The sequence below is a fragment of the Branchiostoma belcheri genome, unplaced genomic scaffold (genome assembly GCF_001625305.1).
Source record: "Branchiostoma belcheri isolate BF01 breed outbred unplaced genomic scaffold, Haploidv18h27 scaffold178, whole genome shotgun sequence".
Taxonomy (NCBI): Eukaryota; Metazoa; Chordata; class Leptocardii; order Amphioxiformes; family Branchiostomatidae; genus Branchiostoma; species Branchiostoma belcheri.
The window spans coordinates 283,447-299,439 of NW_017803246.1; the positions used below are offsets into that span (position 1 = coordinate 283,447).

Sequence of the window (15,993 nt, forward strand, 5' to 3'; positions counted from 1 at the left end):
AAATAAGTAATAGTTAAAACCATATTTTGAAACAAATTGATAGGTTATAGATATATAATAGAAATAAGTTAACAAATATGTTACAAAGCTTTGGATATTGTGTTATTTGTGTACCAATATAACTCAGAAGTCCCCCTAAATAAAGTCGACCTACCCCAGATACGTAATACCAACCGTCACATGACCAGGCGTGATTCCGAGGGCACCACGCTTGGCAACCTGCAGTTGTCTTGCAGCCTTTTCACCTAGTTTGGTAACCATAACTGCTATCCAGTGCACAAAGGTATTGACCGGAAAGCAGTTGTACGTCAATCACGTTTAGACAACAACAACAGAGTGATGGGGCGGTAGCTGTACAACAACCTTACGCAACTCACCGCCGGTCTACTTGTCTTGTAAAGCGATGGCGACCAGGTTGACTGTGATCAGACTATGTCCGGGGGTTTCCCGGGGACTTCTTCGGCCCCAGATCGCCGAGGTCCGGGTGACTCCGGTCCGGGTGAAGGTGGACATGGCGCGGGCGGCTGTTGCCGCGGACAAGGCCGACGCCCAGCCCGCCGATGTTCCCGCCGATGTCCCCGAAGTTAAGTCCCGGTTTGACATCCGGCATGACTACGGGGAACAAGTCCGACAGTTTCCGATCGTTTCCCTCAACTTTGACGACGCCTTGGAGGCCTACAAGAGTAAAACCACGCGGGAAATTCTGCGGGCTTTGCTTGTCTTCAAGTTGTGTTCTTTCGATATCATCGTGAGAAACAACACTCAGGTGCGACTACTCAGTCACTTTTGTACTTGTTTATAACATAACTTACACGTATAAATATATCAACGTTTTATTATCTTGAAGTTTGAGATATGTAACGATCATGAAGGTGGGAAACCTTGCCTTGTTTTCTTCGAGTTTAAGTTCTTTCTATCTCTCTCTCTCTTTGACTTTGGAAAATACGTTTCTAGCAAAGTATATAATTATTCACAAAATGACGACATGGGCACTGCTCATTAAAAAAAAATAAAGGTGATTTTTGTTATTTTTTCGTTATTTCTTTTTTTATTTGAGCTTGTCTGTTTTAGTCATTATATTGTCAGTTGGGGCAGACAAATAGCAGACCATCCCCTACCCTGTCATGGGACACCTCCCAAGTGTTTCTAGGGCAATTATTCTTACATGTCCCTGCAATTAGAACAGAAAAACAAGAATGCCTTTGATCTACTGTTTTTCCACTTTTTCCTTCCTTGTAGGAGGATTTGAGCCACTTTTTGACACTTTTCCGCTATACATTGTATTTTTTGATTTTGTATTTTTTTTATGTTTCAAGCCTATCCTTAAGTCCACATTATGTGATAATTATTTTAACATTTTACACAAAAAGGGTGACCTCATTATGTCACTGAGCACTCATCAATCAACCAGAGCACAGCTTACCAGACTAGTGCTCATCCATTCTGTATAGTCAAGGACATAGGTCATTGACCTAATTTTATATTCATGCCTTTGGCTGTATAGTTGACTACAGGACACATCACATAATGCATTCAGTTCATTGACCTATGCCTGCATTGTGTACCTATCACTTTATGGTTGGTTGCACTGTATGGACTTTATTATACGATATAGGCTAACCCTAATTTTCCAGCAGTTGTGTGTTTTTGGATCCAAGCAGTTGTCATCAACTTGATCAAGTTGTCAACTTTTATCACTAGGAAGAAATAAATCATCAGCTGACAGTGTTTTAGTGACAGACATACATAACTCATTTGTCAATGTGTCATCTTGTGAGCGAAAGAGATCAGCTATATGTTGATCAGAGGCTCAGTGTATGAAATAATGCTGGCAAACTTATTTGGGATGCAGAGTTATCTTTCTTGTTACTATTAGTACTTGCAGAACTTAGGCAGAAACATTTTGTTAATTGGGTTAAAATTGCTGACACCAGTTGGGTAAGTTGAAAACCCCCCTAAAGGCTTGAATTACGTTTGCCCCTTTTATTCTGCTTGTGTTGTTTTGGAGGGTGTATGGTTGAACGAGGACCAAGTGCTCTTAAATCTATAGGGGGGTACAAACAGGACCAGTTCCATAAATACTTGACCCAGTGCACACATGTGATATCCGCAAGTGTTATGATAAGGGAGTCATGTGATTTTGAGGCCTGCAAGCACTGGGGCCGATGGGACAGAAATAGACAAAGTTAAAACATACAGTTTTGCACATCCTGCTTGCTGGCACAAGTGAAACAGTTATTGTTAATATTAATAACATGTCCTGGTTCATGTTTTAAAGCTTTTACGTATAATTAAACAGTTATGATTGCTTTTTTAAGCATCATCATTTTTTTTGTGATGATCATGTCAATTTTTCAAAACTGAAAAAACATGCATCTCATTCTCAGTGTCGTGCATTTTCAAATTTATATAAATTTTAAGTACTAGTAGTACTAGTACTTGCTGTCATAATGCAATTTATTTAACGCCAAAATCTGCCAATTTTGCAATTTTGTAGATAATAGAATTAAGAAAATCTAAGGTTTTCACCCTAAGGCCTGTTGTCATCAAACGTAAATTTAGCCCCTTAATTTCCATCTTGCACTTATTAGAAATTGTTGCACGTGTAATGATCGATGTGTGTGCAAATGTATACCCATCAAATACCAACCTAGCCGTACAGGTATGCAGTTGGTTACTGTTTAGCCCCTGTGTATATATAACAAGTACCTTGTGTGCCACACTGTGACATGTGAACACTCAGATGTTGATTTGGTGCCGCAATTACGACTGTATGTTTGAAGTCAACTGTGTACATAGTAGGGCAGGAGTTTGCAAGATCACCAGTTAAGTAGGTTTCAAGAGAACCGGCAATTCTTAAATAATGGCAAGCTTTTTTTCTTGACACTGGGAAAAAGGGCACTCCAGCCTATATTGTGTGATAATACTGATGAAGCTAAGAGTAAATACACAATAGGTTATATTGGATAAAACAGTCAGTCTTTTAGAATTTTAGTCAAATGCAAGAGTTTAACATATTCGTTGTGCTTAGAATTATTGTCACAGAATAGTGTACAAAGGTCATGTTTGCATGACATTGTGTGGTTTTCTGAGTGTCAGCACAATTGTAGGTGCTTATGTGACCCAAGCTTTTTGTAGCAGCCAGGGACAATGCCAGGCTTTAGTGACAGTAGGTCGAATTCTTTGTGCAACAGAAAATGACGTTACCTGAGTCACTGTCCCATGGAAAATAAGAATGGATTGACGTCAATTGACATGCTCAGGTAGCTTAATTAAAGTCTGCAATTTGAAAAGAGCAATTTGAATTGCTGCAAGGGAGAGTGAAACAAAGTGGCTTTTCTTCTTATTTATTTTTGCTAGATCAACAATCATTGACACTAATCCCTCTCAAAACACCACCATATTGATGTAATAATAATAAAGTTATTATTTTTTTCTACACTAATTCACAAAACCACATGAACATCAACATTCAATGAAATCTCCCGTAACCATCGAAACTTAATGTCAATTTTTTTATTCTCCCTGCCATCTATCTCTGTAACAAAGGAGGTTAGAATAAAAATTTTACCTGGCAACCTCTTTGCCATAACCAACCCAAGGTTAAATCCATCCTTCTGTTCTCTGGGTCCTCTGCAGCTGATGAAGCTCGGCCGCCGTGTCCTGGGGAGGCGCCTGTTCAAAAACTGCATGAAGGCCACGTTTTACGGGCACTTTGTGGCGGGGGAGGACCAGGAGAGCATCAAGCCCCTAATCAAGAGGATGGAGAAGTTCGGAGTCGGGTCTATCCTCGATTACTCCGTGGAGGAGGATCTGTCTAGGGACGAGGCTGTGTCTGCGGAGATGGAGTAAGTGTTCTCTTAATATGTCAGTCATCTCACGTATGTAAAGAAAAACAGTTACTCAAGCAACTGGAATTTTGGAAACGGTCAGATTGTTTGCAGGTTAAGCATCCACTACCTTTCGTCAATGACACTGGAGACTTGTGCAAAAGGCAGGTTTTAATAAGCACAAACTATTGATTGATATGCGGATAAGTAGAGAAATTTTTTGGAAGTCCAAATTGAAGCAGAAGTTATCTCAACCTGCTGACAATGTAAGAAGGCCACCCAGAGAACCAAGCAAAAGTGGCCTTCTTAGACAGGTGGCCTTCTTGGGCAGGTCACTTTTAATGCTTGTGTCTTAATTTTGCGACAGGGAAAAAGTGAGTGGTCAGAACAAATTTATAATCATCATACACTGAGTGATAAAAACTGAAAAATAGTAACTGATAATTGTAACCTTTTGATAAGCATCTGTTGTTAAGACAGTTGACAAATTAAATCATGAATTCTTTTGTCCCTTTTTCCAGCTCCTGTGTGTCTTCAGCCGAACCCGACCAGTCAGGTAAAGATGGAACATTCATTCTATCGAACAGCAGGGCGGGAGGGGGGCGACCTTCAGAGATCAATCCAAGCTAGGTCATCCAAAGCTTGGAGGAGAAGATGACCTTCAGTTGCAAGTTGTTTACTACCATTTGAAAACAATACATTTACGTACAGATTTTAAGGGATCTGGATATTTCAGCAGGACCTGAGTACTTGATATGATGTAGCTAGTTGTGATTTATACTTTGTACTTGTACTTGAGAAGGTCTCCTCAGCTTTGTGAGTGGCCTGCGTCAAAGTCGTCCCTCCGTCTACACAGCGTCCTGCGCCATACTTGGCGGTCGTGGGCAATCGACTTCAGGTCATCTAGAGTCAGACTGGGTTGGTGCATGGTCGTCCTGGCATCTTCCAGTACACATGCCAGCCATGTCTTCCTCGGTCTTCCTCTAGATCTTTTCCCATAGTTGGGCGTCCATTCCAGCAGGAACTTGAGCAACCGTTCTTCAGGCATTCTGAGCACATGTTGTGATTTATAATTATCATTATAATTCTTATCCCTCTTAAACGCTGTAATAATTGTGTTTCCTCAGAAATCCACAGCGAGAAGTTTAAGGCTCACGAGGAGTTTGGTGACCGTCGGGAGGACGTGGTCAGCGCCAGAACGTACTTCTACGAGGACGAACACAAGTGTGACGAAAACGTCAAAATCTTCCTCAACTGTATCAAGGCTGCAGGTAGGGGGGCTACTATTCGACTGAATAGTACTAGCTAAGTTATCATGAAATTGTTAGTAGTAAGCATCATGATAGTAAAATGTTGAAGATTCACGTAACTGTAACCGTAACACTCGTGAGACACCACACTTCGGAACTTGCACCAAAGTCTAAAAAAAATTGTACATCCTGCTTTCTCTTGTTATCAGTCAGAATTTGGGAAAAAGTATGTATATTGAACAATAATTGAACATACAGGACAATAATTATATATAGGACATGACAATATTGATTGCATTTAGGCCACACTGATTTAATTTTATGGATGATATCCGCGCGCACATTGATTTTCGCCTGTCGCCCTCAAAAAAAAAAAAAAGATTACGTCCACCGAGGCTCTGGCCTGGCTCTAGGCCTGGGTAGTCCATGGTAGTTAGCGACAATACGGAGCCGAGCACCCAGGATATCGAATTCGAAGCTCCGCGACTCAAGAAAGTACATAAGTACAGTACCAATTCATAAATGCCGCAACAAGCCAGCATGTCGTATACGTTGCTAAGTACTGCCGCAAATTCACAATACCAGCTTTGTATTCCTGTGGTTTAGTAGCATTTTTATTTTGGGCCGGAATTTTTTTTTATTCGCCCGCGCGCACTAGTTTGGGGGTCTTCAGAGGATGTCATCCATAAAATTAAATCGGTGTGGCCTTAGTCGAACAACAAAAGGTGGACAACTGTTCGATGCATCAAAACAAAAGCATCTGATGCATAAAGAGAATAACTCCCTCCTTTTCAGGTTTACGTCTCGAGTTGTACACAGTCTCGCTAAATGCCTTCTCCGTTTCTGTTCTGTCCTCTCGGTCAGGTTATTCCAGCACCGACGGCTTCGCTGCCATCAAACTGACCGCTCTTGGCCGACCCCAACTGTTGGTAGGTCATAGGTCATCCCTCAGGTCGTGACACGCAGGTCAAAGGTTGGGGGCGGGTAATTTCTGAGTGATGTGAGGATGGCTGTCTACAACAGACATCATTAGCACAGTTCTGCCAAACCTGTGTCATTGACTGGATGACATATTTTTGCTTCCTGTGTTATTTATTAATTTTGGGCTTCGAGAAAAATGACTTTACTGACCAGCTGATTTGTTTAAAGGTCAAGGTCAAGCTGGGTGATCAAGTTCTTATTCTTACACTGCATGGTCTCATATCAGAGTTCACAACAAATACGGGCTGGACCCCCTAAACTTACAGAAAATCATATTTCTTTCAACTCAACAAAATTAAAAGGTCCCTCATCATTTTTTGGCAGATTAATACTTACAATTAAGATGATCACAAATCATGTAAAAGTTTATATAAGCCAATAGACAGCAAGGATATGAGACTTCATATTTTTCTTTCTTTTTTCAGAAATGTCAAAACTTCGTGAATATAGCTTTCCTTTTTACAGGTGAAATCTACTGCATTTAGCAATTATGTACTAACAGCTCAGGATAATCCAAGATTTTTTATGTCCTCTATGTAGCTACAATTGTCGGATGTTCTCTCGACAACGAGGCAGTTTTTCGAGGTGCTGACGACGGCAGAAGAGAAGCTTCCGTGGGTGAAACGCAAACTGACGAAGGAGGTGTTCCAGAACCGGCTGGAGGAGCTGGGAGTACCGATGAGCAGGGACGAGTCGGGCTGGTGGTTCACCTGGATGGACCAGGACGCTTCTGGGTAGGTGGTGTCGGTTTACCTGTGTGGTGTCGGGTTACATGTGGTGGTGTCGGGTTACATGTGTGGTGTCAGATACCGTCTGGAGGAGTTGGGAGTTCCGATGAGCCGGGACGAGTCAGGCAGGTGGTTCACCTGGATGGACCAGGACGCTTCTGGGTAGGTGGTGTCGGGTTTCATAGAAGGTGTCAGGTTACTTAAGTGGTGTCAGCTTACGTTGATGGTTTTCTGCCGGATTCAGGGACAGGTTTACAAGTGAAACAGGATGGCATTCTGCCCCGGTATAGGGATGTAAACCTATTCAGGCATAGAACTACTAGTTCTTTGAGAGGTCACTACATCCAGGTTTGACTATAAGTTGATAGGGTTTTTAATGCTTTTTTTCTGTCCTGTTTCAGTGATGTAGACCTGTTGGAGTGGAACCAGATGCTGAAGCCTAGTCACAGCCTACGGAAGCTGTTTGTGGTGCCGAACATCGAGACAGGCGAGTTGGAGCCGGCCATGTCCTCCATCACTGAGGAGGAGGAGGTGCAGATGAAGAACATGCTGCAGCGCATGAACATGTTAGCTGAGGTGGGGTTTCCTCTTACTTCCGATAATACACCGAAAAACAGCTATTCAAGCGACTGGATATGATCTTGTAAACGGTCAGACATTTCAGATAGCACGCACTACCTTTTCTTAGTGACATTGATGCTACCTGAAACGTCTGACCGTTTCCAAAATCATGTCAAGTTGCTCGAGTAACTGTTTTTTTGGCGCATCTTATTACCTGGATGTCTAACCTTCACCGACGAACTTCCAAAAATAGTTTCACCAGGTTGGTAAAGTATAGGATATAAGGATTTTCTTTTACACAACCAGTATTGTCTCATTTTGCTTACCTTTCGGTGTCTTAATCAGACACCTTCCTCAGAGCTTGTGACTTGAGTTCTGCTTCTTGCCACTATATGTAGATGTAGGTGTAGGTGGCACTTTGCAGCAAGAACACAGTCCCAAACGTTGCTTGAAACGCCCGAAATTTATCTTGGACCGTACTTTATCCCGTAGTAGAGTTTGAATTGTCTTTGTCAAATGAGTATTGATTAGCTCGATATGTCTATTAGTAATCTTCATCTGGATGTTTGTCTTCCGCTGTCCGCAGGCTGCACAGGAGCACGGTGTTCGTCTGATGGTGGACGCCGAGCAGACGTATTTCCAGCCCGCCATCGCGCGTCTGACTGTGGAGATGATGAGGAAGTTTAACCGTACCAGACCTGTCATCTTCAACACCTACCAGTGCTACCTCAAGGTACATAAGTCCTGTGTACCTCACCTCCTCTGTTCTAACTCCTATCTCTACTTACATGTAGTCCTGTCTACCATATCTTGTATTAAGTTTTAACTGTTGGTCAGTCATCTTTAACACCTACCAGTGCTACCTCAAGGTACATAAGTCCTGTGTATATATACCTCACCTCCTCTGTTCTAACTCCTATCATCTCTACTTACATGTAGTCCTGTCTACCATATCTCGTATTAAGTTATAACTGTTGGTCAGTCATCTTTAACACCTACCATTGCTACCTCAAGGTATTATATAAATACTGTATTATTAATACCTTACCTCCTATAAAAGTTATAACTGTTGGTCAGTCATCTTTAACACCTACCAGTGCTATCTCAAGGTACATAATTCCTGTTTATGTCCTACCTGGGCCGCGATTACATTCGATACGGGTGTTTCAGCCCGTGTGATAACTAGCGGTACGGCCCGGGGTTCTTTACGGGTACAGCCTGGGCTTCCAAATGTTTGATAGAATAATTCGAACTCCTTTTTGACAAACTCATTTTTGTAATATAAGCTATTGCATTGTACGAGACTGTTAGTAAATGATAGTGTCTGAAAGGACAGCTTGTAAACTCAAGGTTAACATTCACCTGTTTTGCCCATACATGTATTTTCACTTGTTAACTTGTATATACTATAGATAAAGAAATAAACAACCAATCTGTCATCCTTGTTGCCAGGATGCGTACAACAACTTGTACGCTGACATGGACCTGGCGTGGAAGGAGGGCAGGCACTTCGGCTGTAAGCTGGTGCGCGGCGCCTAAAAAATAACAAACAAACAAAAATAAATAAACAAACAATATGTTGTCCTTGTTCCCAGGATGCGTACAACAACCTGTACGCGGACATGGACCTGGCGCGGAAGGAGGGCTGGCACTTCGGCTGTAAGCTGGTGCGCGGCGCCTACATGGAACAGGAGCGGAAACGGGCAGAGGCCGTCGGCTACGAGGATCCCATCAACCCAGACTACGAGGCAACTAACAGGTACTGACGGGTTCCTTTTAAAGTCTGTTTCCATTCTTAGCTGACCCAACAAAAAACAAATCAGCAAATAACTGTAACATTGTGTCAACATTGACAAAGTATACATGGAATATATGGTGGTAAGTATTTTGACTTTTTCTTCGTGAAGATGATGATACACTGTGTTCTGCAGCTCAGAGTTGTTGAGTCTTTCAGTCTTCATTTGTGTCTTCTACTTTGTCTTCTTTTCTGCTTCTTCTCTTCTCTAAGCTTTCAGACTTTCTTGACAGCATTTAGGTTAAGGTCTGTCTTCAGGACTAATAGCTTTGTACAGTGTATTCCTTCTCCAGCTTTGTATTAAGTCTTGTTTTGTATCAGTGTAATGTGAAATCATATATTACAGAAACAAAATAGTATGCCCACATGTACTTCTGATCCTTGCTTTCTGATTCTGATTTCTAGACTCTAATGCCAGACTGTTTGTGTCATATTATAATAATTTCTGCTGACTTTCTAAGTAATAAATCGTTCTAAGTGAGATGTTGTGCTGACTTGCAGAATGTACCACAAGTGTCTGGACCACATGCTGACCCGGATAGACAAGTACGGAGACATTAATGTCATGGTGGCCAGTCACAATGAGGACACCGTCAAACACACGGTGCAGAGGTGAGGCTTCTTCTGCAACAACTCTCATAATACAGTATAGAAACTGTGGTAAATAAAGGATAGCATTGATAGTTTTCCTATCATACTACAGTAAGCCCAGTTTACTGCTGTTAGCCCATGCTGAGCACGAATATGCAGTAAACTTCGAATTCATTCTCATTGTCATGATTCTGCCGGGTAAGACCACCACATTGTGAAAGGTGAATCTAAATACACCTACTATAATGCAGCATCAGTTATAAATGCTTCAAGGTACGGTATACACACTTCAGATATTCAGGTGCACAAGACATTCACCAAGGCCTTAAGGCTTTCCCCTGATATGTAACAAATGAAGTCATTTTATAATTTATGACTCTACTATATACAGTATATGATGTGTATATATTTATGTACCGGTATGTACGTACATTTTGTATGTGGAGCCCGACATCAGCCATGCATGCCAGGGCTTCCATTGTATTGCTATGTTTGCAATTCTAATAAATAAATAAATACCTGTAAATGAATTTTTATGTGATGCTTTGCCCTTCCAGAATGCGAGAACTGAACATCTCACCAGCAGACCAAACGGTGTACTTTGGGCAGCTACTGGGGATGTGTGACCAGGTGTCCTTCCCTCTGGGTGAGTTGTAACATCACGTGGGTGGTTGGGGCTAGACTGGGTGAGTTGTACTGGGGTGTGGGTGGTTGGGGCTAGACTGGGTGTACTTTGGGCAGCTGCTGGGGATGTGTGACCAGGTCTCCTTCCCTCTGGGTGAGTTGTACTGGGACATGGGTGGGTGGGGAGTAGACTGGGTGAGTTGTAATGCCATGTGGATGGGTGTATTATATTAGCCCAGACTGAGTTGTTGTAACATCATGTGGGTGGGTGGGTTGGTTGGTTGGTTGGCCCAGACTGGGTGAGTTGTATGGGACATGGGTGGGTGGGGTTAGACTTGGGTGTACATTGGGCACTCTCTCTAGATGAATTATGCTGTTAGTAGTGTTACATGGGTAGGTTGGCCCAGACTGATGACTTGTGCTGTAATGTGACGGGTGGGTGCATGGATGTGTCCAGACTGGGGAGCCTGGACTGGGTAACTTGTAATGGGACATGAGTAGGTGGTTTTAGGATAACCTGTAAATTAAAAAAAAAAATGTCTGTGTTTGTAAATTTAAGAATAATCTTAGAAGATCAGGACACAGGGCCTAGTCATAGTGTAGAAGTTTTCTGTCATATTAAGAAATAGTATGCAGCTACATGTATCCTTTGGCTAATTAGGCATTCATGGCTGTTTGTCTGATCTAGTAAAAAATGAAAGCCTCATACATATATACTGTGTCCCTCCAGGCCAGGCCGGGTACCCTGTGTTCAAATACGTCCCGTACGGTCCGGTGGAGGAGGTTCTTCCGTACCTGTCCCGCCGAGCCCAGGAGAACTCGGCCATCCTGAAGGGGGCGTACAAGGAGCGCTCGCTTCTCTGGACCGAGCTCACAAGAAGACTCTCCCACCTCGAGTTCGCTCACAATCCAGATAAAGTACAACAGTAGGGGGTTCAGGGGAGGTTTGTTTCACCATACTGTAAATTACTTTACATTTGCGGTAGCAAAATTTCACGGTCTGAGAAAAATGGACATGTTCGTGGAAATATATGTTTGTGGTGGCGGTAGGTGCGAAAGAAAAAGTTGACGACTTAATTGTTTGTGGTAATGACAAACTTGCGGTACAGAAGTGACTGCGAAAACCGTGAATATAAAAGTACCACAAAATGTAAAGGGATTTACACTACAGTAGTTTGATACAGTAGTTTGATACATGCGTATGTCAGGGCTCGAAATACACTTTTCTGCATATCTGCACTGGTGCAGGCAACAGTGAAAATTACTTGCACCTGATAAATTATGCCTGCACCACTACTCAGAATTTACGAAGTACATAGTATATTACATGTACTAAAACTGTTCCGAAGCCATCATAGGTGAGAACAGTCAATAATGAAGCAGTTAATAAAAGTCTTACACATACATGTACAAAAATGTATAATATATAATAAACCCTGTACAGAGACTAGTTCAGGTAAACTTCAGAAACACCTGCACAGCTCCAATTTAACCTGCACTAACCTGCACCATAGATATGTACTAGGTAGTATTTTGAGCCCTATATTGTACAATGTAAACAGTGGCAAATTGTACATTGGTGAGATGGACGAAAATGTGGGTCTGTGTCTACCTCAACGTTCTGCACAACCAATGCACAGAATGTGTGATTGGACTTCGCAATTGGGGAGAGAGGGAGAGGGGGGGTCTTCCACACTTGAGGACAGATGTATCGGGCTAGCTCAGAGGGGGGGGGGTACAACTTAAAGTATATGTCTGGGGGTTGTGACTCTACAATGCCCTTTGTCTTGCGTAGACAGGGGGGCTGGCTATTTGGCTCTGCTACATGTATGTAGTTTGTTCCTCGGCTGCCAATTGTGTTACACCGTCCTATACTGTACCAACAGCTCAGCCATCAAACTAACTTATACCTTTTAAGTGTAGTGCAGTGTTAAAACATATTTTTCGGAACATAGCGATGTCTGAACATGGCTTGGGGAGGGAATGAAGCTGCCATATAAGTGTTTTTCTGTTTCATTTTATGAAACATGTTAAAGTAATGTCAAACAAGTCTCTTAATCTCTAGGAGACCAGTCAAATAGTACATCATATTTTGTGAGCCATGTGAATTCAAAGTTGTATTTGATAAACAGAAACTACATGTACATAATCTGGTTTGCTTCCACCTGTTAATTTAGTGCTAAGTTTTTCTTTTAAGTCAGATACCTTTTAATGTCTTAAATTTAGTCAGCCCTTACCAATAATTTTGAGGCCGTATTAATTTTTCTGTCACAGCTTCAATATTTCCTTGTTGTTGAGCTTAAGAATGCATGTACACGAATATGTTTAGGTACGCACATCAATGATCAAGTCTTGTCAAACCAGGTGTAATACTAGTCTAAGATTCAATTTGTCAAATATTATAAGTTACAGTTAGTGTTAATGTTTAGTGCAATGTACAGGATTATTCAACGCCAATCTTGGAAAGAATGAACTGACATATCGGCAATCAGGGTAGGTAACATGACATTTAAGTTGCAACTCTAAATATCGTGACAAAAATAATGTAATGTATGTATTTCTGAATTAACTTGAGTGGCGTCAATATAGCACTTCGGCAGAACGTACTGCACCTGCGCGAAACCCGTAATGTATTGTACATAGCACTTCGGCATAATGTCTCATATAAGGTCGTATTCGCTCATATAAGGTTAGAATTTCGACAGTGGTTTCCAAATGTTGTGTCAAAAAAGATCCTCTGCAACAGTGAAAATTCTGATGCAACATTGACCAAAAATCCAATGAAAAATTATATGCGAAAATCCAGGGTTCTGGGCAGGCGCAGTATGTTCTGCCGATGTGCTTGTCAACATGGTTGTCAGGTGGATCATGTGACCAGTATTATCCAATCAGAAGCCAGAACAGTCTGATGAGGTATGAAGAGGGTAGAGAGAGGTTTGGGTGAAGGGTCAGGTGGGAAAGGTCAAAGGTTGTGTGATTTTGGAATTTCAGGGTAAATACCCTGTGCTTAGATGCATAATGGTATGAGTTTTCGGTATTTTTTTTTTACAAACGAAGGAACATGGCCATGTGGGTATCATTGCTGCTAAGAAAGAAGTATTCTATGAATATATTTTTTTGTTTATTCAAACCACTCAATATAACCCTTAAATTGCCATTTAGGTTACTGTAGTATTCTCAGTCTTCCCATGTCCATTTTTACGTATTCCATACATATTTAAGTCACTGGTTGAATAACCCAAGACAGCTTAGCCAGTCAGTTACTGTTGTCTTGCCAAGACTGCTCCATTTGGTCATACATGGGCCTAAATTGGCAGCATGATATGTTTTATACCATTGTACGCACAAGAGAGCTGATATGTCCGTACAGCTACAACATGCCGCAATAAGTAAAAGCCAACATGTGTTACAAAATGTATTTCATTTCGGTTAGAATTTCATAGATCACAAGTTTTTTTGTGGTCATTCTGTTAAAGGCTTCCATCAGTTATTTTTTGTTAAGAAGTTATCTAAGTCATACAATGTGTGGGAATTTTAGCAGGCTAAGTATAAGAATTATTATTAAGAGCAACTTGATGTCTAGGTTCTTTCAGATTTGCGACTTTTTATTGTTGGTTTTAAAGTGGCAGACTGAAGCAAACCTTGTCATGTTAGCTACATTGTAACTGTAACAGTTTAAGGGAACTTAAGCAGACAACAGCTGCCCTGCTACACCTAACCCACCTTTGCCAACTGTAGCATTTTAATGTGTCGTTTTGTCGCTACCCGTACCTACATTAAGGTAAGAAGTATTCTATATTTAATTCAGGTTACAAGTTCTGCACAATTATATTCCTAGTATTCCTATGCACGAGTTAGCTGTGTGGCTGTATGGGTATGACCTTGAATTTGGGTATGACCTTGAATTAGGGTGTGACCTTGAATATGTGACCTTCAGAGGTGTTATGTGCCTTTATTTGGCTACAAGTCATATCGTCAGTTTAGCTGCTGAGCAGAAGATATTTCATGTACAGATGTAACAAATATTTATTGGTAACAATCACTAGCATCTGGTGTTGTTGTGATTTTAGAAGATGTATTTAATGGTATTGAAATGGTTAATATGAAATAAAGCATTGCAATATGTCACATTTCTTGTGTACGGGTTTTATTTTCTCTTGGTATTTATGACAATTAAAAATATGTATATATAATATAATACATTTAATGTTGATAGATTGTGATGCCTGACAATACATTAAACATGTAAAAAGTGTACTGTCACAGTGATACTGTATAATTTTCAGTTTCAATAATCAAGATATGGCATTATTATTGACAGATTGTAATTTCTGACAAAAAAACAATATACTGTATATTGTGATACTGTACAATTTTGTCATTGAGATGTGGCATTATATGTTCATTTTGGTATGGTTGCAGAATGGTTGGAGAAATTGCAAACATTGCAAATGATACTTTCAAAAACTGTTACAGTAACAATTGTACAACAATAATTATGGTTTATTTAATACTTAAAGGTGTAAAAACTTGCAAGGTTCCCTGAATTGCTTCAACATTTTCAATTGCAAACTTTGCTATTGCCATTGCTACGATTACATTGTCAAAGGAGGTTTAAGTGGAGACTCTAACCTCCTTGGCCAAAGTATGAAAGTTACTATTTGACTGCACAGTTGTTCCTGGTACTTACATGTAGAAATCTTATTTTACAAAATATGGAAGCGTGCCCTGAACACCAGACATACTCTAAGCACCAAGTCAATCGTTTTTGTTTAAAAAAAATCAAGCAGAAGCAAAAACTGGCCCTTTTCCCGGCACACTTGACACCCTGTGGAGGACGGATCATAATTTAGACTACAGGTTTTAGTTACTAAAGACAGTGTCTCAGCAGGCAAATATCTTTGTAAGTATATAAATACATGTATGTCAGTATACATTTAACAAAATTAGTTAGGTTAGACCTTAAAATTTACATATTAATTTATTACATTTTTTTATGTTGCCTGCCTGCCATGTACATGTAGAGGCACCAACGATATTAGTTATCAGGTAAACATTTTGCATATTCTATATAATAATATATAATTATCCTTTGCTGGATAAGAAGTCATTGAGCTGTAAAAATTACACAGGTCCAGACCTGTACCAGTACCTAACAAGTTTGGGAGATCATTCGTAAGATATAATGTAGCCAACTATCTTTATCAGAGGTATTGAGGTCTGTATGTACAATGTATTAAGGGTTTACATAGTATTACATAATCTAAAAACAAAGTTACAGTATTTACAAATTTTCCTGATTTTCAAGTGCTAAATGCATTGAAATCAACATCTTTGAGATGTAATGTACCTAGTACATGTATCTTTGGTGTAAAAGAAATGGTGTACAGTCTAGTTACTAGTGTTTTAATTTGTTCAGATACTGGTACAGGTGCAAAATGAAAGGACAACTAAAACTGCCCATTCAAGTAGACCACTAGGAGGTCACCAATAAAATCTGGTCAAGATGGACTGGTCATCATTTTAGGCAGCATTTTTACCGCCTGTTTCACTGGGAAAATTATTCATTAGGGACCACCAAAAAGTGGTCACAATGGCCAGGTGGTCCTCACATATGTACAGGTTTACATGTC

General features: G+C 40.6%; 1 protein-coding gene across 1 annotated transcript; it reads left to right on the forward strand.

Annotated features, from left to right (window-relative positions):
- The first annotated feature begins 215 nt into the window (after nt 1-215).
- Nucleotides 216-12,103, forward strand: LOC109467208 (proline dehydrogenase 1, mitochondrial-like). Its single transcript, XM_019765152.1, has 12 exons — nt 216-766; nt 3,640-3,848; nt 4,352-4,386; nt 4,958-5,101; nt 5,945-6,009; nt 6,602-6,795; nt 7,191-7,365; nt 7,937-8,083; nt 8,946-9,109; nt 9,647-9,757; nt 10,294-10,382; nt 11,091-12,103. The coding sequence occupies exons 1-12, from the start codon at nt 404-406 to the stop codon at nt 11,288-11,290; spliced, it is 1,896 nt and encodes a 631-aa protein (XP_019620711.1). The 5' UTR covers nt 216-403; the 3' UTR covers nt 11,291-12,103.
- Nucleotides 12,104-15,993: the final 3,890 nt, after the last annotated feature.